This window comes from Nothobranchius furzeri, chromosome 5 (assembly GCF_043380555.1).
Source record: "Nothobranchius furzeri strain GRZ-AD chromosome 5, NfurGRZ-RIMD1, whole genome shotgun sequence".
Taxonomy (NCBI): domain Eukaryota; kingdom Metazoa; phylum Chordata; class Actinopteri; order Cyprinodontiformes; family Nothobranchiidae; genus Nothobranchius; species Nothobranchius furzeri.
In genome coordinates this window covers 72888032-72907447 of record NC_091745.1, presented here as the reverse complement: position 1 = coordinate 72907447, position 19416 = coordinate 72888032, and the positions used below count along the sequence as shown (strand labels likewise).

General features: G+C 41.2%; 3 protein-coding genes across 3 annotated transcripts; all 3 read left to right on the top strand.

Moving 5' to 3' along the window:
* The first annotated feature begins 7164 nt into the window (after positions 1 to 7164).
* Positions 7165 to 8389, top strand: apoc1 (apolipoprotein C-I). The gene is made up of 4 exons (XM_015950133.3): positions 7165 to 7310; positions 7527 to 7596; positions 7691 to 7817; positions 8206 to 8389. The coding sequence occupies exons 2-4, from the start codon at positions 7542 to 7544 to the stop codon at positions 8258 to 8260; spliced, it is 237 nt and encodes a 78-aa protein (XP_015805619.1). The 5' UTR covers positions 7165 to 7310; positions 7527 to 7541; the 3' UTR covers positions 8261 to 8389.
* A 6605-nt stretch (positions 8390 to 14994) lies between these two features.
* apoc4 (apolipoprotein C-IV) lies at positions 14995 to 15830 on the top strand. The gene is made up of 4 exons (XM_054741019.2): positions 14995 to 15110; positions 15216 to 15258; positions 15340 to 15418; positions 15529 to 15830. The coding sequence occupies exons 1-4, from the start codon at positions 15108 to 15110 to the stop codon at positions 15689 to 15691; spliced, it is 288 nt and encodes a 95-aa protein (XP_054596994.1). The 5' UTR covers positions 14995 to 15107; the 3' UTR covers positions 15692 to 15830.
* A 798-nt stretch (positions 15831 to 16628) lies between these two features.
* apoa2 (apolipoprotein A-II) lies at positions 16629 to 18104 on the top strand. Its single transcript, XM_015950132.3, has 5 exons — positions 16629 to 16692; positions 16765 to 16869; positions 16959 to 17003; positions 17337 to 17547; positions 17683 to 18104. Exons 1-5 carry the CDS (start codon positions 16644 to 16646, stop codon positions 17837 to 17839), a joined length of 567 nt encoding a protein of 188 aa, XP_015805618.3. The 5' UTR covers positions 16629 to 16643; the 3' UTR covers positions 17840 to 18104.
* The last annotated feature ends 1312 nt before the right edge of the window (positions 18105 to 19416 follow it).

The following is a 19416-nucleotide window of genomic DNA, read 5'->3' as shown; positions in this document are numbered from 1 at the left end:
CATCTCTGTATCAATTGAAACTTCATCCACACTGCAACAACTGACTTTCAGGGGAAAACCTTGTTTTTAAACATTTTATCTGATTCATACTCTAAAAAGAAAATTTTCTCTAGAAAAATAACATGACCTAAAACAAGGTGAATATGTTAGATGTGATCCAGATGTTCTCATTTTGTGCACATCAAGCTACCAATGGGTCCTGCAAAAATGTCTTGGCTAGAAATCCAAATTTAGACGTAACTTGCATCAGTTTTTGCAGTGTATCAGTGCATACTTTATTCACGCTGCAAACTTTTAATTATAAAAAAATAATAAAGCCTTGTTTTTAGAAATTTTATCAGATTTTTAGTCAAATATTTATTTTTTTTATTTAAAAAAAGAGTTTAAATTGAAATAAGGTAAATATCTTGAAATATGTTCCAAACCGTCTTGTTTTGAAATAAAAAATCTGCCAAAGGGGAAAGAAAACGTTGCTGACTTGAATTCTTAAAAATGGGAAAAATGGGAACACTTTAGTTCAGGGAACACAAAAAAAAACATTAATTAGCTGCCAATTAATATGCATATTATTGGACTACTAAGTCTGAACTAGTCATTGTTAAGCACTTATTAACAGCTTATTACTAATACCGTAATTCTAACATTAACTGGCCATAATTTAAGAGTTGTAAGAAAATAAGCCATCCATAACGGTTTGTTGATGATTAGCACACATACTAAGCAGCTCAAATCAATGTGTGGCTTTTAAAGAAGTAATTCAAGGGGAACATATTCTTGCCTTTAAGTGGTTAATAAATACTAATTTACTAGTAACTGGGTATGAACAAAATCTGACTTTAGAATGGGGAACATATTCTTGCTTACAAGTGGTTAGTTGACTGTTGTTTAGGCTCTATTAACATGTGGAGTTTGGTGTTTATTTACACAATACCACAACATAATATTTTTGGTTATTGTTGCAGAATAATTATTCCCATTGAATTACTTCTTTAAAAGCCACAAATTGGTTTGAGCTAATTAGCATGTGCGTTAATCAGCAACAAACCATTTGCTTACAGTTAACAAACCATTATGAACAGCTTATTTTGATACAACTCTTAATTTGTGGCCTGCTAATATTAGAATTACAGCATTGGTAATAAGCACTTAATAACAGCTTAATAATGACTAATTCAGAGTTAGTAGTCCACTAATATGCATATTAATTGGCAGATAATTAATGGTTAATTTGTGTTCCCTAAAGTGTTACTGGAAAAATAAATATTAAAACATTTCTAGCAAAGCCATTTTTGCTTCCCCCATTGGCAGATTTGTTTTCACTTAAAACAAGACAACTTGACCATATTTTACAGTACAGTTGTATTTGCAAATGAGAAATATTTATCTTTTTTTACTTTCCTAAAAATAACTTTCTGCAGTGTGGATGAAGTTTGAATTGATACACTGCAAAAAATGATTTCCAAGAACTAAATAAAAAATCCCTCTTTTTAGATTTTTATAGAAATTTTGATTATTTCTTGCCCAGAAAATTTCTGCTTACCTCATTGGCAGATTGATTGTTTTACACAAAAGAAGAATGTTTGGATCATACTTCTGAAAGAACCGTCAGTCCTGCTATTTTTCTAAAGATTAATTTTTTGAATCAAAAATCAGATCAAATAAAAAATGAGGCTATTTAACTGTAACACTTGTCAGTTTTTGCAGTGTATACATGTTTGAACACAGCAGATGCACACATAAATGTCTTTTTTTTGTTTTTGTCATGAGATCATTAGTTTCATATCATAACAGTTTGCCTTTAGTGTGCATCTGTAAAATAACTTCATTAAGCTATAAACATCCTGGGTATGTGGCATGTCTTTAGTTTCAGCATCGCTCGACACAAAAAGTTGTAACATCAAAGTCCGAACGCGTACCCGCTGCGTTCGATAACCTCTTTATGTCCGTCAAACAGCAGGATTTCCCCAACTTCAGAGCAGAAGCCAGTAGGAGACACTGTTTGCCCCATTTCCTGTTTTGACCTCTCCATGATGCAAAAATCTGCAGCTGTGTTTTCTTTAATGAAATATACAGTATACAGTACATACAGTATACAGGTCTCCTAATAAGAGAAAACTCAGAATAATAGAAGGATCCATTGAGTAGTAGGTCGGTGTGTGGTTCATGTTTTTGACAGGATTGTGAGTACTGTGATGGGATAATTTATAAATATAAAAAAAAATATTTATTTAATGAAGCCAAATAGCATATTCCATACCAACCTGGTCAGTTTTTTTTGTCTCCTACATGCATAATTCTTTCTCTTCTTTTTGATTTAAATGTATATTTGCTCGTGAAACTATACCAACAATTATAAATTTTCCATTTGGACATGTTTGCATGTTACAAAGTGAGATAATTGCTCTGATTTTAGCATTTTTAATATAATTTTTGTTGGAATAAATATCTGGTTTCTCAAGGATTTGTGCTGTTTTGTTGCTGCTCTTTGAGCAGCCTCAGCTAGGAGAAACAGAGATTGTGGCTGTGTCCAAATTCTATGGCATCATCCACTTGTCCTACCATGTCCACGTAGGTCAGGTCCCTTCTTGACCACCAAGACGACTGAGAATTTGGACGGTCTGATCTCATTTTTATTCCCGCCCCTACCTCAGCATATGTCATGTTGCCTAGCAACTATGATGGCGCCAAACAGATGTTAAAATTAAATAATGGATAACACATAACTGCCATGCCAACATGTTTGAGTTTTTCTTGACTTATTATGCAAAACAAAAGGCACAACAATACAACCGCTGCCAAGTTTTTACTTTACAAACATTCAAAACTGTAATCCTCTCCCGCTTGGTCCGCCATTCTTACAAGAACAAACATTTCCCGTTCAGTCGTCAGTGAATCCTGGGGTAGCCGTTGACCATGAGGACACGCCAGACCGGTCCACAAAATTCAGGAAACAAATCTGAAATATCCTTTGACTGTGGACGGCCTTGTTGGTTCGCTGCGACGTAATCGGCCTTAAAATGAGTTCTCAGACGGATGCAGCCGCTGGACTTGGACACGGCCCAGACCGGCTCAGACAGATGTGCTGACAGCTAGTCGCATGAGGACAATCACAAGTATCTTAAATGGTTGTGATTATGTGCTGAATTACTAGAAAACTGAGATTTAATGTGAGACAAGGCAGTTTTGGCTTGCTTTAGCAGCCCCTAGTGTCTGTTTAGTGGAACCAAAAGCAAAACCTATTTCCTCTCTGTGCATTTGTTGTTTTTAACACTTTAACTGCTGAAATATCTCCTCCATTAGTGTCTGCAGAAGTCATTCATCACTGAAGCCCTTTTCAGATAGACATTCTGGAACATTTGCAGACAATTCAATCCGGTTTTTAACCAGAACTGTGCTTTCAGACACACCACTTTTGTACCGGAACTTGTCCTTTCGGCTGCGTTCACACAGCAGGGAAAAGTTCCAGATGTCTGACGACGGCGGCGGGGGGGACGTATGTTAAGAAGAAGAAGAAGAAAATATCATTTCTATAGCGCCTTTCAAAAAAAAATCACGAGGCGCTTAAGCATAATTCTGCGCACACGAAGACGCATAAGAGACCTGGATGATGAAGCTCAATGGTTAAAGGAATCACTGAAGCGGTGTGAAGCGCTCCGTCGCGCATCTAGGCGGTACCGTAGGAGGCGAGCTGCCGTGGTTTGCCGCATGCTACAGGAGCGAGCTATCTAGGTGCGCACAGCGTCCCCCGGTCCCCTCCTCCCTGTCCGGAACTCGAACTCACCAGTCTGAAGCAGCCACCTTGTCCGTAACAAGTCCCGACCTGTTACTAGGGGCTTCGTCCGGTTAAATTCTGGAACACGTTATCCGGATGTTTGTATTCAGACACAAAGGTCTTACGGACAGAGTCCGGAACATTTCCGTTTTTCATGGCCTGTCTGAAGGGGGCTTTAGTCAGACAGAGCGGTCTTCATGTTCTAAAACATGCAGGAAACGTGCCGGAAGCACCAGCTGTGTCAGCAGAATTTTTGTAAGTGTAACAGGGAATGGACCAGCATTCCGAAGTTGCAAATGCGGTATTCCGGCCACAGAGGGTGGCGGGCTCTGAGTAACAATTCATTATCTATTAGCACATGCTGCCTCCAGAAAATGTTTATAAATACGGAAAAGTTGCAAAGTACATCCATACTTATCTGTTTCTCCCAACTGAGGTTGTTCGTCTACCACTGCTAAGATTTGATTTTTTTGTATTATGATCATGAAATGAAACTATGTAAACTACTCCTTTGAGAGTAATTGAAGTAGTTCTGGATCCTTTTGATCTTGAAAGAAATTCTTAAAAACAGAGAAAGTTGATTTAGGATTATTTTTGTTTCAGTTTGCTGATGTTTTCTTCAAAAGCTCTGCTGGATTACTCCAAAACATGTTTACCACATCGGACTGTGCTAAAGGGCGGCGTATGTGAAGCGAAAGAGTGACTAACTGTTTATCAGCTGCCTAACCCATAAAAATCTCTCCTTTTGAAGCCTGTGTTTATTTTGTGACGGACGTGTGAAGCCCCTACCTAAGAGATTAATCATGACGGATGAAAACAGGAAAACCACAAGCATCCTGCTAGTTCAGCCCTTCTGCTCCATCTGTTCCTATCTGCTGTCTCAACTTAGAAAACTGCAACAACAACAATCTGAAAAAAGTTAAATACAGGGGAGTCATAGCCGGTGACTGCCTGTAACCCCTCCATAGCAGCCCTGCAGAGATGGCTCCTTTCGTTGGAAAACCTCGTCTTCATTCTTTCCACGTCAGACTCCACAGGAGCCTCGCTCAAACACAAAAACAACCTTTTTCCTTTGGCTCGTTATGACAGATTAGGAGGACACCTGATTGGCATTTTCACACTCTGTGCCTCCTGCAATCATTCAAAAGGAGCTCGTCTGCACGCAAGGCCAGGCTTGCATGCACACACCCACTGGTTACTTTCTAACAAAAGACATGGAGATGTGGGCTTTCAGAGGTGATTAGTGAGTTTTAGGTGCTCAGTGGTCGGGTATTCACCATCACAAAAGCAACACCTGGGGGCAAGGTGATCTGGACGACTCGGTGTGAAAACATGGGTAGAGTGATGAAATCTCTTTAACTTTGCTCATGGTCCAGTAAAACGAAGGGTTACTGCAGTGCAACGGCTTCTGTGTGTCACATGTTAAGTGGCTGAAGAAACAACACAGGCTTGTTTAGTCAGTTCCTCATTCAGGTGAAGGAACGTCTGCAGAAAGCAGACATCAGATGTGGAAATGTGTTTTCAGGAAAGCAGAAGAACGGCCTGGAAGGCAAAAAACCGACTGTAGCTCATTAACTGATAATGATAAATGACCCGCACTTGTGTAGCGCCTCTCAGAGTAAGGAGTCCAAAGCGCTTTACACTACAGTGCATCATTCATCCATTCACACACACATTCACACACTGATGGTGATGAGCTACGATGTAGCCACAGCTGCCCTGGGGTGCACTGACAGAGGCAAGGCTGCCGAGCACAGGCGCCACCGGTCCCTCCGACCACCACCAGCAGGCAAGTCAGGTTAAGTGTCTTGCTCAAGGACACAGCAGCAGAATTCTCTGTCCGGAGCCAGGATTGAACCTGCAACCTTCCGATTACTGGACAACCCGCTCAACCTGCTGAGCTACTGCTGCCCCCAATTACCCTAATTACCCCAATGTTACCAATGTTGATAACACTTTACAAAATAGGTCCTTTTATTAATGTTACTTACACCATTATTAAGTATTAGTAAACTACTAAATAAAGCATTAACAACTGCTTTACCATTTTATGTAAATCATTACTAAGCACATGCACCCTGGGCCTTTGGACACTTAATAGTTAATAAAGATAACATTAATAAAGGGAATCTTTGTTTATTAGTACTTAATAATGCACTAAGTAACGTAAATAAAGGAATCAAATTCTGATGAAGTTGTGTTTGGCATCAAAACGTTAGTGTGTAGTTTTGTGATTTTGCACCAATTAAAAACTTTGCTCACTTGAGTGCTCCAGCACTCATAGTGCACAAATAAATAAAATTATGTTTTTATTTTGTTCTTGTGAAGCACTTTGTGATTTATATCTTGAGAGGCGCTATGTAACAGGTTGTTTTCTTCATCTTCATTTGATTGCCCTTCAGCTGTTGCAAGCACTGATGCAGTGCATGCATGGCAGCTGACGTTAATAAAGGGTTTCTTTGTTTATTAATGCTTAAAAACACATTAAGTAACGTTAATAAAGGGACTCTTTGTTTATTAATGATTAATAATGCACTAAGTAATTTAATAAAGGAACTCTTTGTTTATTAATGCTTAATAATGCAATAAGTAATGTTAATAAAGGGACCCTTTGTTTGTTAATGCTTAATTGTGCACTAAGTAACTTAATAAAGGGACCCTTTGTTTATTAATGCTTAATAGTGCACTAAGTAACGTTAATAAAGGGACCCTTTGTTTATCAATACTTAATAGTGCACTAAGTAACGTTAATAAAGGGACCCTTTGTTTATTAATGCTTAATAGTGCACTAAGTAAAATTAAGAAAGGGACCATTTGTTTATTAATGCTTAATAGTACACTAAGTAACGTTAATAAAGGGACCATTTGTTTATTAATGCTTAATAGTGCACTAAGTAACATTGACAAACGGACCCTTGTTGTAAAGTGTCTCCTAAGTGCAAATAAGTTTTTTTTCTTTTCTAAAAATTGACAACAGTCACCTTCAAGATATTTTGTTTTAAGCTCAGTAGCTGCGCTTTTGTTGAGAAAAAGCCACAGAAAGTGGAGCAAGGCTGGTTATTTAACACTCCTGAACTCCAGCTGCCATATCATCAAAAATCAAGTCATCCCCAATAAATGTGTTTGTCCTCGTTTGCCAACACTTCAGGTCCAAAGGAGCTTTCCAACAGCTGCTGCCTGTAATCCTATCACTGTTGAACTCTGTTCCTTGACACGTCTCTGCTTATCTCTTCCCACTCTTCTTGCTGAGACGTCAACTAACGCGTTTATTTTCACTCTTTTGTGTTAATGAAATCATCATCCACTCTGATCTGCTTGATATTTAAATCACCCCTCAAAGTTTATTTGATTCCAAAAGCTGATGGATTTGTGTTGATCAATAAAGTGGGCCGAGCCGCCTCAAGGCCGTCGCGCGTGCTCGTTGACCCAAATCTGGCGTGTTGCGCAACCCTCCCAAAATCAGGGTGTATAAAAAGGAGAACACGCATTTAGTCACCAAGACACTCTGGTTTTTTTCTCCACTGAGACAGAAAAACAGGTACGTTTAAGGTTTTGCCGCTGTTGAAACAAATGAATGTTTTCATGGACAGTGAATGTGAAATTTAACTTTTAACAATAAAAAAGCTAAAACCTGAATAATGAACAGGTCTTGTTGGCTATGAAGACTGTTCAGCTTTGTGGTGTTTTTGTGTCTTTATATCATTTTCAGTTTTGGAGACAAATTTAAAAAAAAGTCTCTTCTTCTCCTCCACAGGGATTCACAGCCGAGATGAAACTGTACCTGGCAGTTGCCGTGCTGATGCTGGCCTTTGTGGCATACACAGGTAATTCCCAACTATGCATAAAAACAACAAGAAAAACACATTTCTTGATATGAACACCTGTTGTGATATTATTTGCTGCTGCTCTGACTTGCAGAGGCCCAGGACGCCACTGGATTTGCCGATTTCCAAGAAAAAATCACTGACTTTGGCAAGACGTTCGCTGAGAACGCCAAGACCCACTTTGAGACAATCAAGAACAGTGAATTTGCCCAAAACACACAGTAAGACAGCAATTATAAAGCAGAAAAATCACGTCTGTTTGTGTCTGTTTGTTGCAACACATTCTCACACCCAAAGCGTCAAAATATGACGCGTGTGACCAATCCCCAATACATGATTATTTGGGATGCCCCAGCGCATTAGGAGAGGACGCACTAGACCATCTTGTGAACTACTTAACCTCCCCTCACCCCCACTCTAACCTTAACTCAGCTGAGTTACTGAGTTAATGTTAGGATTGGGGTGAGGGGAAGGTTAAATCGTGGAGTAATGTACGTTTGACCGTGGGCGTCAAATACAGACGCCAGCGGTGCCATGTGTCCCTGCGTGTCCTTGATCGTCCTCCTGTTTGGTTTGTTTGTCTTATTACTGCTTTTCCAACTTCCACAGAAACTGGTTCACGGAGCAGTTCCAGAAGCTGAAGGACCAGCTCCAGTCAAACTAAACTTGATGTCTTCTGCACCGGTTGTCGACCTCCTCTTCATCTGGGGGTTGATTTGAGAATCTTGGCTGTAATCTTTGTTGGAAAAATGTGGAAAAAGTACAATAAAATATGTCAAAATGTGAAAAATAAGTATGATTGAATAATATTTTTTTCAACAAATAAAGATTTTTAGGACACAAGATCTCACCAAGGGTTTGAAATGAAATGAATGGCTAGCCGGTCAACATTGTAGCTTTTTACGCACAAACCCACAAATCAAACCCGATTCCATGTAAACATTCAGTCTGGTTTTTGTGGGGGATAATGAGATCAAATGCAACAAAGCACTAGGGCCACCGTCTCAACCCTCTAGGAGTTTCTCTGCTTCGACGTGCCTGATGATGATCACGAGCTTGATGATATGCTGATTAGATTATTTAAATTAAATGTGCTGGATAACGACCCTCAATGACCAGGGTTAATGGCATCAGTGGATTTTGTTTCAGATATCAGTTTCATTTACTACAATCTAAAGTTGTTAAGAAAACATTTTCCACATTTTCAAAAACTACAAAGAAAACAAACTATTTTAATGCATTTTCAAACATTTTCACCTTTAACCCTCCCACTGTCCTCATGGGTGATCCCGCCAGGAAAATTAACCATCGAGCAGGATTGATGGTTTATCCCTTGAGGTCATCGACATTAATATATGGACAATGGGTTTCCATAGGCTCCAATATCACTTTTTTGAGGCCAAATGGGAGGTGGCCACCACCGCCATTTTGACCGTGTCACGGGTTCCGTCAAGCCCAGACAATTCCATAAAAGAGAAGAGAGGTGGAGCTGAGGGTGGGGCTGTAAGGCTGGGATCAACTGACGACACCCGGTCAAACTAGCTACAAGCTAACCTGAAGCTAACCCTGGCTAACCCAAAGCTAACGTGGAGGTGGGAGCCAAGCTAACAGAGGTAGCAACATAGCTACAACCAGAGTTAACTGTGCACAACACCAGAGCTTCTGAGTCAGAGATACGATGGGCTGACCGCTGGGTAAAACCGGGTGGAACACAGAGGTCTCAGAGACCTCCACAAGCCGGCAGCCGCACAGCAGACAAGCACCGCTGCGATCTGAGATGCGCAGAGCTGCCGCTGGGGAGAACCGGGTGGAAAGGTTTCCATCCCAGAGCTCCACAAGCCGGCAACCCGCGCATCAAACAGGAGCCGCGATCAGACAGAGATGCACCGAGCTGTGGGGAGGGGAGAACGGGTGGAAAACATCGGTCTCCTGAGAGCTCCACAAGCCGATAGTCGGAACCCAGCTCCACCAACATGCTATTTCAACCCATTTTCTAAAGTGCAGCATTATGTTAAATGCACTGGGTTTTACCCTATTACATTTAAATTTCATGGTTAAACAGTACATGTTAAAATCTAAGCTCAGCTCGGCAGTGACCTAAAATACATAAATATAATTTTACTTACCGAAAAAAAAATGAAGTGGAGACTCCTTGGACGCTCTATTAGTGCAATTAATGCCACAGCAAGTCATTTAGTCCAACAATTGCACAAATAATATCCAAACAAGAATACACAAACACAGAGAATCAAAATCCCGGAACAGTTTCCAGGCCAGACCGAGGTTCTACTGAGGCCTTTCCCTGGAGCTAGCTCTGTGGTCACGTGGGTCGGATGCTCATTAATTATACAGAATTATAGGCTTTTAATACACTTAAACAGAAGAGTGAGAAAAAACTCACCCCCCTCAGAGTTGTCATGAGTGTAAACTAGATAATTTAAACCAAAAACATGTTTTGGTACCAGGCTGTAAACATGTTTATTTCTGCTGTGAAATTGGTATTTTTAACATGGGAGTCGATGAGGATTTGCTCGTTTCTGACACCAACCCCCAGCGGATGAGGGTGGAACTGCAATTTTTGGTGCTTCCGGGTTTGACTCAATTTTAGAGCTCCATTGTGGGGGCTTGCTTGAGGTCCATGTGGCAGGGGTGAGGAGTGAGCACCACCTCACCCCTGTCACATGGACCTCAAGGGATAAACCATCAATACTGCTCAACGGTCAACTTTCCTAGTGGGGTCACCCATCAGGACAGTGGGAGGGTCCTATAAATAAACTTCATCCTTGTTTAAAACGTACAAACTATCGTTAAATTAGGAGATCTGAACCCTTGAGATGTCCGTTTGATTGTTTGATGACACCGTTTTTTTATGTTTTTGGTGATTTCTTCTCAACCGGGTTAAATCTTCACAACCGTGGTCAAAATCACATCAAATACGAAGTCTGAAATTTTAGCCTCTATATTCCACAACTCTAATATTGTTTATTGAAATGAACAGAATTGCATCGTTTACCAAAAGACAAATGTTGGCTAACATTTTTTTTCTGTCATCAGTCTTGGGTCTGCCAATAATTAGCCAAAATATCAACTGTGATCCAATTTGAATTATTGTGTGAGATTCCATTTAAAACTTGTACCTGCTTAAGTCATTTCAGGATAAAAATGCCCCATTGGGTTGTAGTGAAACCCCGTTTGAATTCCATAAAATATAAAAACATTTATTTTGTGATGATGTTTTGTTTTTGAGAAACGTAGAAAACAAATGTCATTTTTCAGTTTGTTTAATTGAGCTGAGTAGGCAGTAAATTAAAGCATGTCCCCTTTTCTTGATGCATGTCGCAGGGGTCACTGTGGAGAAAAAAAAACGTTTATGCATCTTTCTAACCCGCAGGCTCTATATGTAAATATAGTCCACTGAAACAGCTCATTCACTATAAAATGGTCTTTGCATGCAACTGAACAGCACTACGACCAATCAGAACAACAAACGGTGTGACGTATTTGTTGCCACAGTCAATGGAAGATGTGTTGCGTTCAACAACAACCTCAACCTCAAAGGATTCCCCTGGAGGAGCTGGTCAAAGTGGCTGGAAAAGGCAAGTCTGGGCCTCTCTGCTTAAGGTTGGTTTATGCTTGACGCGTCCGCGAGGTCCGCATGGCTCCGCGCGGCGAAATTGCGTCATTTTAACAACCACGCCCCTCCACCGCATCTCTGCACGTCCCCAAATTTCCGCAATGCGCACCTAGGAAAATTTCTAACCACGCGGACGGTCGGACACAGAAAAACATGGCGGACTGGCAAGAACTAGTATGGCAGAGGTTCGTAAATACAACATTTGTATGATTCAGCTCTCAGAGATCACCGTGATCAACACGTTGTTAATAATTCTTGGAGAGAAATAGCTCGCACTGTCGGAAAAGACGAGGACGCTGTTGAAAATGCTGAAATGCCATGTTGTAAACAGTCATTTTTACTTCTACTATGGTGTAGTGTTGGATGCATGCCGTAGAGCTCCATGCTGCCCCTACAGTTTGGTAGAATATTGGCTCACCGCAGAGACAAGCCGCATGAACCATAAACGCTGCGAGTTAGCACGTTCCATCCGCGAGCTGCATCACCAAGCGGAAAGTGAATGCGTCAAGCATAAACCAAGCTTTAGGCTGCTGACCCCGCGACCGACCCCAGATAAGTGGAAGACAATAGATGAATGGATGTTAATACAGTATTATAATAGAGGGATGCACGTGTAAAAATACACTGCCTGGCCCTTAAAAAGTCACCACCTGGATATTAGGTATTTCTCTTATCCAATGGCACCATCTAGCTGCTGACAAGCAAATTACACAAGTAGTCTCTCAATCCGTTTTTTAAATGGCAACTTCACATTTCTTGTTTATAAATGTACTTCTGTAGCCAACAGAGCTAAAACACATTGTTTTACAAGTATTATCATGTTATGCTGTGTTTTCATATATTTATATTTTAAAGCCTTACTTGTCTGTGAAAAGTTCATCAGCTCTGCATCAGCCGAGGTACTTCCTTAAAAGTGAAGCATGTAAGAGGTAGTCTAACGCTATTGGTTAGCTCTTGTCGGTGCTCAGTTTTCTAGGGGCAGGGGGGTGCTTACATTATATCACGGTACATGATGAGACAATCACTTTTATGGATTAATGAAAAATCGTACACAATTTCAGAAAGGAGAAAACTCCGGTAAGCTGCTTTAACTGAGCAAACAGGTAGGAACCTCCTATTGGATAATTACTGCAACAAGTTATTTAACCCAAACCGGTGCAACAAGTTGCTTCTCATTTTTTAAACAACATGTGGAAAGACACTTCTGGTGGTCGTGGAAAAGACGTTAGTCTGTGTGAGAAGGTTCAGATCTTTGGCATCAAGCAGAGAAAACATCTAAGGAGGTTGTAGAAACGACTGAAACTGGGTTAAGAACTGTCCAACGCATTTTTGAAACTGGTCTGATGAGTCCAGATGGACCCTGTTCCAGAGTAATGGGCTCGACACACGGGAGGCGACATCGCCTCTCCTCCATTCGTTTTCAATGAGACATGAGCGACAAAGCGTGATCGCGGGTCTCCCTCCTACCAAGCAAAACGCGAAAAACGTGCGTGTGAAAATTTGCGCTTGTACACGTGTCGTGCACAGGCGACTCAGCGACGCGATCCAAGAAAGTTGAAACATTTTCAACTTTTCATCGCTGTCGCTTGGACAAGGACCAATCAACAGAGGTTTCATTCACTGACCAATGAGCAGACAGGATGCTCCGTACATCTCCGAGCAAACATGGAGGAGAAGTTGATTATTATTATGTTTTATAGTAAAATCAGAAGTAAGATTTCACATAACTCTAGCAGCACCTTGTGAAACATCATATCTACCACTTTTTAAACTCTGAACTGCTTAAATAACCTTAATTCCCTCCAACCTGACACAGCCAAACAAAACAACGGAAGTTTCGATTTCGCCATGGAACAGAACGTGTAGACGGCTTTGCCGCTGCCGCGGGTCGCCTCCCGTGTGTCAGGTAATAAAAGCGACAGCGACAAATTTCGCTGATCACGGTCGTTTGTCGCCTACCGTGTGTCGAGCCCATAATGGTGCAGCAGGGTAAGAAGAGAGGCAGATGAAGTGATGCACCCATCATGCCTAGTGCCTACTGTACAAGCCTGTGGGGGCAGTGTTATGATCTGGGGTTTCTGCAGTTGGTCAGGTCTAGGTTCAGCAACAGGATGTGCTCCAAGAATGAGGTCAGCTGACTACCTGAACATGCTGAATGACCAGGTTATTCCATCTTTCCTGTTGGTACGGGCATATTCCAAGATGACAAAATGCCAGGATGGGGCTAAAATAGTGAGAGTGGTTCAGGGAGAATGAGACATCATTTTCGCACATGGATCATCCACCACAGGGTCCAGACCTTAACTCCGCTGAGAATGTTTGGGGTGTGCTGGGGAAGGCTTTGTGCAGCGGTCAGACTCAACATTAATGCAACACTGGATGAAAACAAATCTGGTGACGTTGCAGAAGCTTGTCGAAAGAAAACTTATCTGTCCCGGGCAGCTGTGGCGGTATCGTAGGCACGTCTGATCAAAGATAAATAATGTTTATTTGTGTTAATTGCAGGTATCAAAGTGCAGTCGCCAACATGGCTGCTTTTCCGGCGTTTCATAACCTGTAGGATAAAGTCACTGTTTATAATGAGTTAATAATCCACCAGCTGTTCAAGTTCAACGACAGAGATTAGCAGCTTGTGCTGCTAACTCTTCTCCTGTCGCACCGACTTTGGCAGATTTTCTTAAAAGATGGTTTTCAGTTTGTCCCGATAAAAACTGTTCCATGTCTCTTCGTACTGATATCTGAGACAGTCTGCGATTCTTACCAAAACTCCTCAAAACAACCAACGTTTGTTTAAGAAAGTTTTGCCTTCTCATTACTGCTTCTAAGTATTAAAATATAAAAGATTTTTTAAGAGTTTTTAAGACATTAGGCAATGAGAAAAGCTCTTCTCTAATTCAGCTTGTAACAGTATCCAGTGAGGAAAGAATTCAACAACTAAATCAATTGTGTGGTGGACTTTAGTCGTGAAAAGGTCTCGTCTGAAACGCGTCGCTCTTCTGTGAAACTTTGCCTGATCGGTACACATTTCAGCCACCTAACAGGGTGAGTTATCTAATCCAACGGGGGCCTCATGAGTTATTGAACTGGGCCGGTGCTGACCTTAACGGCTCCGGATGTGGAGCTTTAAAAAGGAACAAACTTCTAGCATCATCATTCAACTTTTGACACGAAATCCTAAAACTTTCCATTAATAAATAAAAATAATTAGGAACGTACGATATATCGGCATCGATATCAGTATCGGTCGATGCAGACGATAATGACAACTGATATTTTTCCCATCTTGTTTGTATCTGTTTCAGAGGGTGGGGTGGGGGTAGGGGTGTGATGAGGTGGAATTTGGTCATGTGACAGAGGTGGTAATCATCTCAGAAGTGTAAAAGTGTGTCGTGTGTGTATATGATAGCATAAACATTTAATATAGTTTGCACCTTATAGAAATAAAGCAAAAAAAATCAGCTTACATGAAGTTCAGTCTACAAAATCTGTGATTTTAGAAGCGTAAATGTCAGCGTCAATGTATTTATCGGCATCTGTTAGTATCGGTTATCGTCTGTAACAGCGATATTAATATCAGATATCGGTATCGGCTCAAAATGTCCTATCGGTGCATCCCTAATCATAATAGTTCCGTTTTTCTTCCTTTAAAATGGGAGATCGTGACTTTTTCGCTTGAAAAAAGCTAATTAGTCTGAGAAAAGTGGCGAAACTCGATGATTCTGCTATAAAACATTAAAATGAAGGAGGAAAACAACCCAACTGGATCGATGATCATTCGATAGGGACCAATGTGCACGCTGCTGCAGCTACTGAGTGCAAATAAAGCAGCCTGATAACAGTCGACTGGTTTAAATCCCGTTGAGGAGACACGGAGGAAATGGTAAAAACACACCCTTGTTTCTACGTTTTATTTTTGTAACCGTAAAATCAGCACGATTCAGTTTAAATCTGAAGATAATCAGATGCTTTTACATGTTTTGGACAGATGCATGTTCAGGCGGTATTTGTTCTCCTGCTTCTGCTCCAAGGTATGACTTCAAAACTCAAACATCCAACATGCTTCAAATAAATTTCTTCATGTCTCAGTCCTGAGTTTATCTCCCTCCCAGCATGTGAACCAGCTGCGGCACAAACTCCAGACCCTGCAGAGGCTCCAGGAATCCTGCAGAGAATATCCGAGAAAATCGGGTATTTGTTATTTTTTAATGATTTAACAACATTTCATTCACAAAACTGTCTCCTGCCGCGGTAAAGCTTCCACCTGAGTGTAACTGTGTAACGTATTTTTCTGCTTTTAGTGAAACCAGAGCTAAAATCTGGTCTCTGGGGGAGGCGATGGTTGAATTTGTTGGAACTTACTATGAAGATCACATCCAACCAAAGACTGAGAGCTACGCAGAGTGGGCCTCTAACATGAGGAGTTCACTGAGACAGAAGATCTGGAGCCCTCTTGACGACTAGATGCCTTTTAGCAACTCGTCCAACTCATCATCACAACGCAGAATCACAGCTTTGGGCCGTTTACTGCGGCGCTTGTGCCACCCAGCTTTGCTGTTTGTAAAAATAAAGATATAATCCAAAATAAACCTAAATAAAAACATCTCTGTTTGCCTCAATCTTATTTTAATGATTTAATTATTTTTTAAGATATAAAATCTTGAGATATGGGTTCATCAAAACATCTAAACAAGAATTCTTGGATGCTTGGGCATGTTTCTGTTGCACTTTGTTGCAAGTTATTAACCCTTTAATTTCAGCACCAAAAAGAAACCATTTTCTTTTTTGCATTTTGTCTTTTATTTGGAGCAATTCAGGTTAGATACGGTAACAATAATGTAAAAAATTGTTAAAATAAAAGAAACAATAAAGTATGGTAATGATCTTTATCCTTTAATTCAGTCATCTCTTTATTTATTTGGAATATTTTTAAGTTCAGTGCAACTTCTGTTAAGATCCAGGTACTAAAGCATGCTCTCTTAAGGCGGACCTGCCTATTTATTCCACTAAACCCAAAAGTAACAAGGAAAGTTAAGTAATTTGGCAGATAGAAACTCTAAAAGCACAGTTTATTGTCATGATGCAGTCTGTCAAAGGCTACTGGGATGAAAGGTGAAGCCTCAGGAGTCGACGCGACTCGTCTAGACGGATTCTGACTGAAGCTCTCTGAGCAGACGCTGCTGGGTCTGCAGGTAAAGCGATAAGAAAACGCTGATGTAATCAGTCTTATCTTCTAGTCCTGCAGCTAACGACAAATGAGCTCACTTACATATATTTTACTCAACCCAAAAACAAATATAAGAAGAACGTTTCAAATATTTTATGAACATCTGCAGAATCAGGAGGATCGTTTTTCCAGGGAATGCAGAAAACGTTGTTTCAGAAAAGTTACACAACTGCTGAGTCTCCTTTCCACATGTGCACAGTATGTTCACGTCCACTGGACTTTGTTAAGGTGAACGCGGGTGGGTGCAAGTGTGCGCGTGTGTGAGTGTGTGTGTGTGTGCACGCTGACACCAGATGACGTTTGTTTGCAGTCCCCCCCTATATCATCCCATCCAGATGTGCGCACTGCTTTACAGACAACTCGCTTCCAGAGAGGACTGTCACTTCTTGGATCCGTACATCAAGCACACCAGCAGGTAACGTCTCCAAAGCAACGACCGTTGCTGCTTCTTTCCAAACACTTTTCATTTTACCTTTTTCAAATTTTGCTCTTTTATTTCTCCAGAAATGAACGCCAAATTAATCCTGGCACTGGCCCTTGTTCTGCAGGGTGAGGAAACCTTTTAGCCGTCTTTATCTAACATTTTCTATTTGTTTTTCTTGTTTTTTGTGTAAAAACGATCACATTTTACACGTTTGTTTCATGCATTTTTCTTTGTTTTGCTTTTCTTTTACACATAATGACACCAGCACTTAATCAGATGATGATACGCAGGATAAATGATTATATTTAACATGCATTTAGCTGTACGAGCTTGTTTTGGTGACTTGCAAACATTTGTCCTTCCAATGCAATAGGTTTTTTTCATGATTAAAGCTGGTTCCTGCACACAGACACCGATGGTTCTGCAATTAAAGGTCTACCTGTCGTAATTCTTTTCAGCCTCCGTGAGCTTCTGTGAGATTCCTGCACCCTCCCAGGAGCTGGTTCAGAAATACGAGTCGTTGAGGGACACCTTCTACAGCAGGCTGCGGAACGCGTACAGCAAGCTGCAGACCACCGTGGGAGAGAACGAGCAAGGGCAAAATGCACAGAACTTTATCGAGTCTCTGAAGGACAAGCCTGAGCTGCAAGCTATTGTCAAGGTTGCAAGGTGAGACTTCAACGAGGTATCTTTAAAAAGTGCGCAAATTTATTGTTGCTTGCTGTGAAACGTCCCCAACAACAGGCGTTGAACCGTTTGGTTTGATGTAGGAGGTTTTTGAGAGTCCTCTCGTCTTTTTTCCAGCGGTCTGGGTGCAGAAGCACGCCCTCTTGTCGACAGAGCCCGCACCTCGCTGCTGGGTTTGTACGAAGCCTACCTGCGCCCCCATGTTGGCACCGGACTGAGCGACACCATCGACCGAATCAAGGTCTACCTGGACGAAGTCATGCCCGCTCAGTAAAGAAAAACCAGCAGTTTTAGATTTTAGCCGATAGAATCGACACCGGTTTAGGCTTGAGAGGAACGAGATTCAGTGCAAACACAATTCTTTGCCTGTTAATAAATCAGCATTTTAATTAATAAATCACTGCAAACACTATCTATGAAAGGTCTGCATGTACAGTATTATCTGTTTGATACACTAACAAAAGTCTGTGTGTTCGTGTGTGTGTGTGTGTGCGCGTGTGTGTGTGTGTGCGCGTGTTCAATAAAATTAATGGAAACTATTTGAAGTGTTCTTATTGAGCAGAGAAGTGGTCAGATATCACGTAGCTCGTTAGGAATTATACATTATTCCATTAAAGAACTGAACATTTGGTGGGATTGTGCATTAAATTGTAATTCTTGACTGAATTTAGGTCAAATAACTGAAATGTTGTAAGTTTTGCAAAAAGAAAAAAGTTAAAGTTTCTGTTAAAATGAACTTCAAGAAGATAAAATTAACTGATCAATAATCCAAAATGTGTCAAAGTGTTATAGTCATGATTTCCTGAGTGTTTTAATGGGATCAAGTCCATTCTTTTTTGAAATAGCAGGTGCTACTAATCAACAGCGGTGCAACTTTTTACCTCATTTGTGACAAAAAAGTGCCTGAGATGTTTTATTCTGTATTTTTATAGCTCAAACAAACTAAATCCCTCAAAACAAGACATTCCACAAAGAAAACCCATGCATAAAATGACTTTTTAAACATTACGGCGAGCCTGACACGGCATCTGGGGGCTTTCTTTAGCTTCAGCTGGATGGAATCAAGCGCACTTTGAACCCCACAGCTGTCTGCAGCTGGACTAGAGCTGACCTGAGACCTGAGGTCACAAGCAGCGCGACATGTGAGGGTGAATCACATGACCGTCTGCTGTGTTTACTCAGCCCTCGATCAGCATGTGCGCTCAGAGAAAAAGCACGAGTTGTCACGTTGAGGTTAGGAGGTTTGGACCCAAAATGCAAGAACCCAGAACGACACAGGCAGGAGCGGTTTGCAAAAATCAGAATCCTTTATTTTAGGAGGAGTGACAAACCCTCGAGAGCACAGGAGGCAACTAGAAAAACGCTGAAGTAAGAGCAATGGACCAACAAACACCGAGACCAGACAGGGTTATACACACATGGGCTGGGTGATTAAGGGAATCGTGCACAGGCATGGACGTAATGTTCACTTTAGAAGTGTGTGGCGGGGGGGGGGGGGGGGGGGTAATCTTCAACACAAACGGTTGTTTTCCGCTTGGTCTTGGAGCTCAACCAGTGTCAATTTAATATAGAGTAATGTTGTTTTTGGATGGTAAAAGGTGCAGGGGTCAAAACTTGACTTTGGAAAAAGTGTGTGTGTGGGGGGGGGGGGCATTTCCCCCCTGTCCCCCCAAAAAATTACGTCCATGTGCACAGGTGAGACTAATAAACCGAGAGGAGGAGCAGAACCGGGCAGGGGAGGAGACCAGACCTAAATGGGGAAGGAAAGAGTTTAAAGCAGACGTGGGGCACCCTGGTCCTCGAGGGCCGGTATCCTGCACGTCTTTGCCCCGACACCTCTGATTCTGTGGT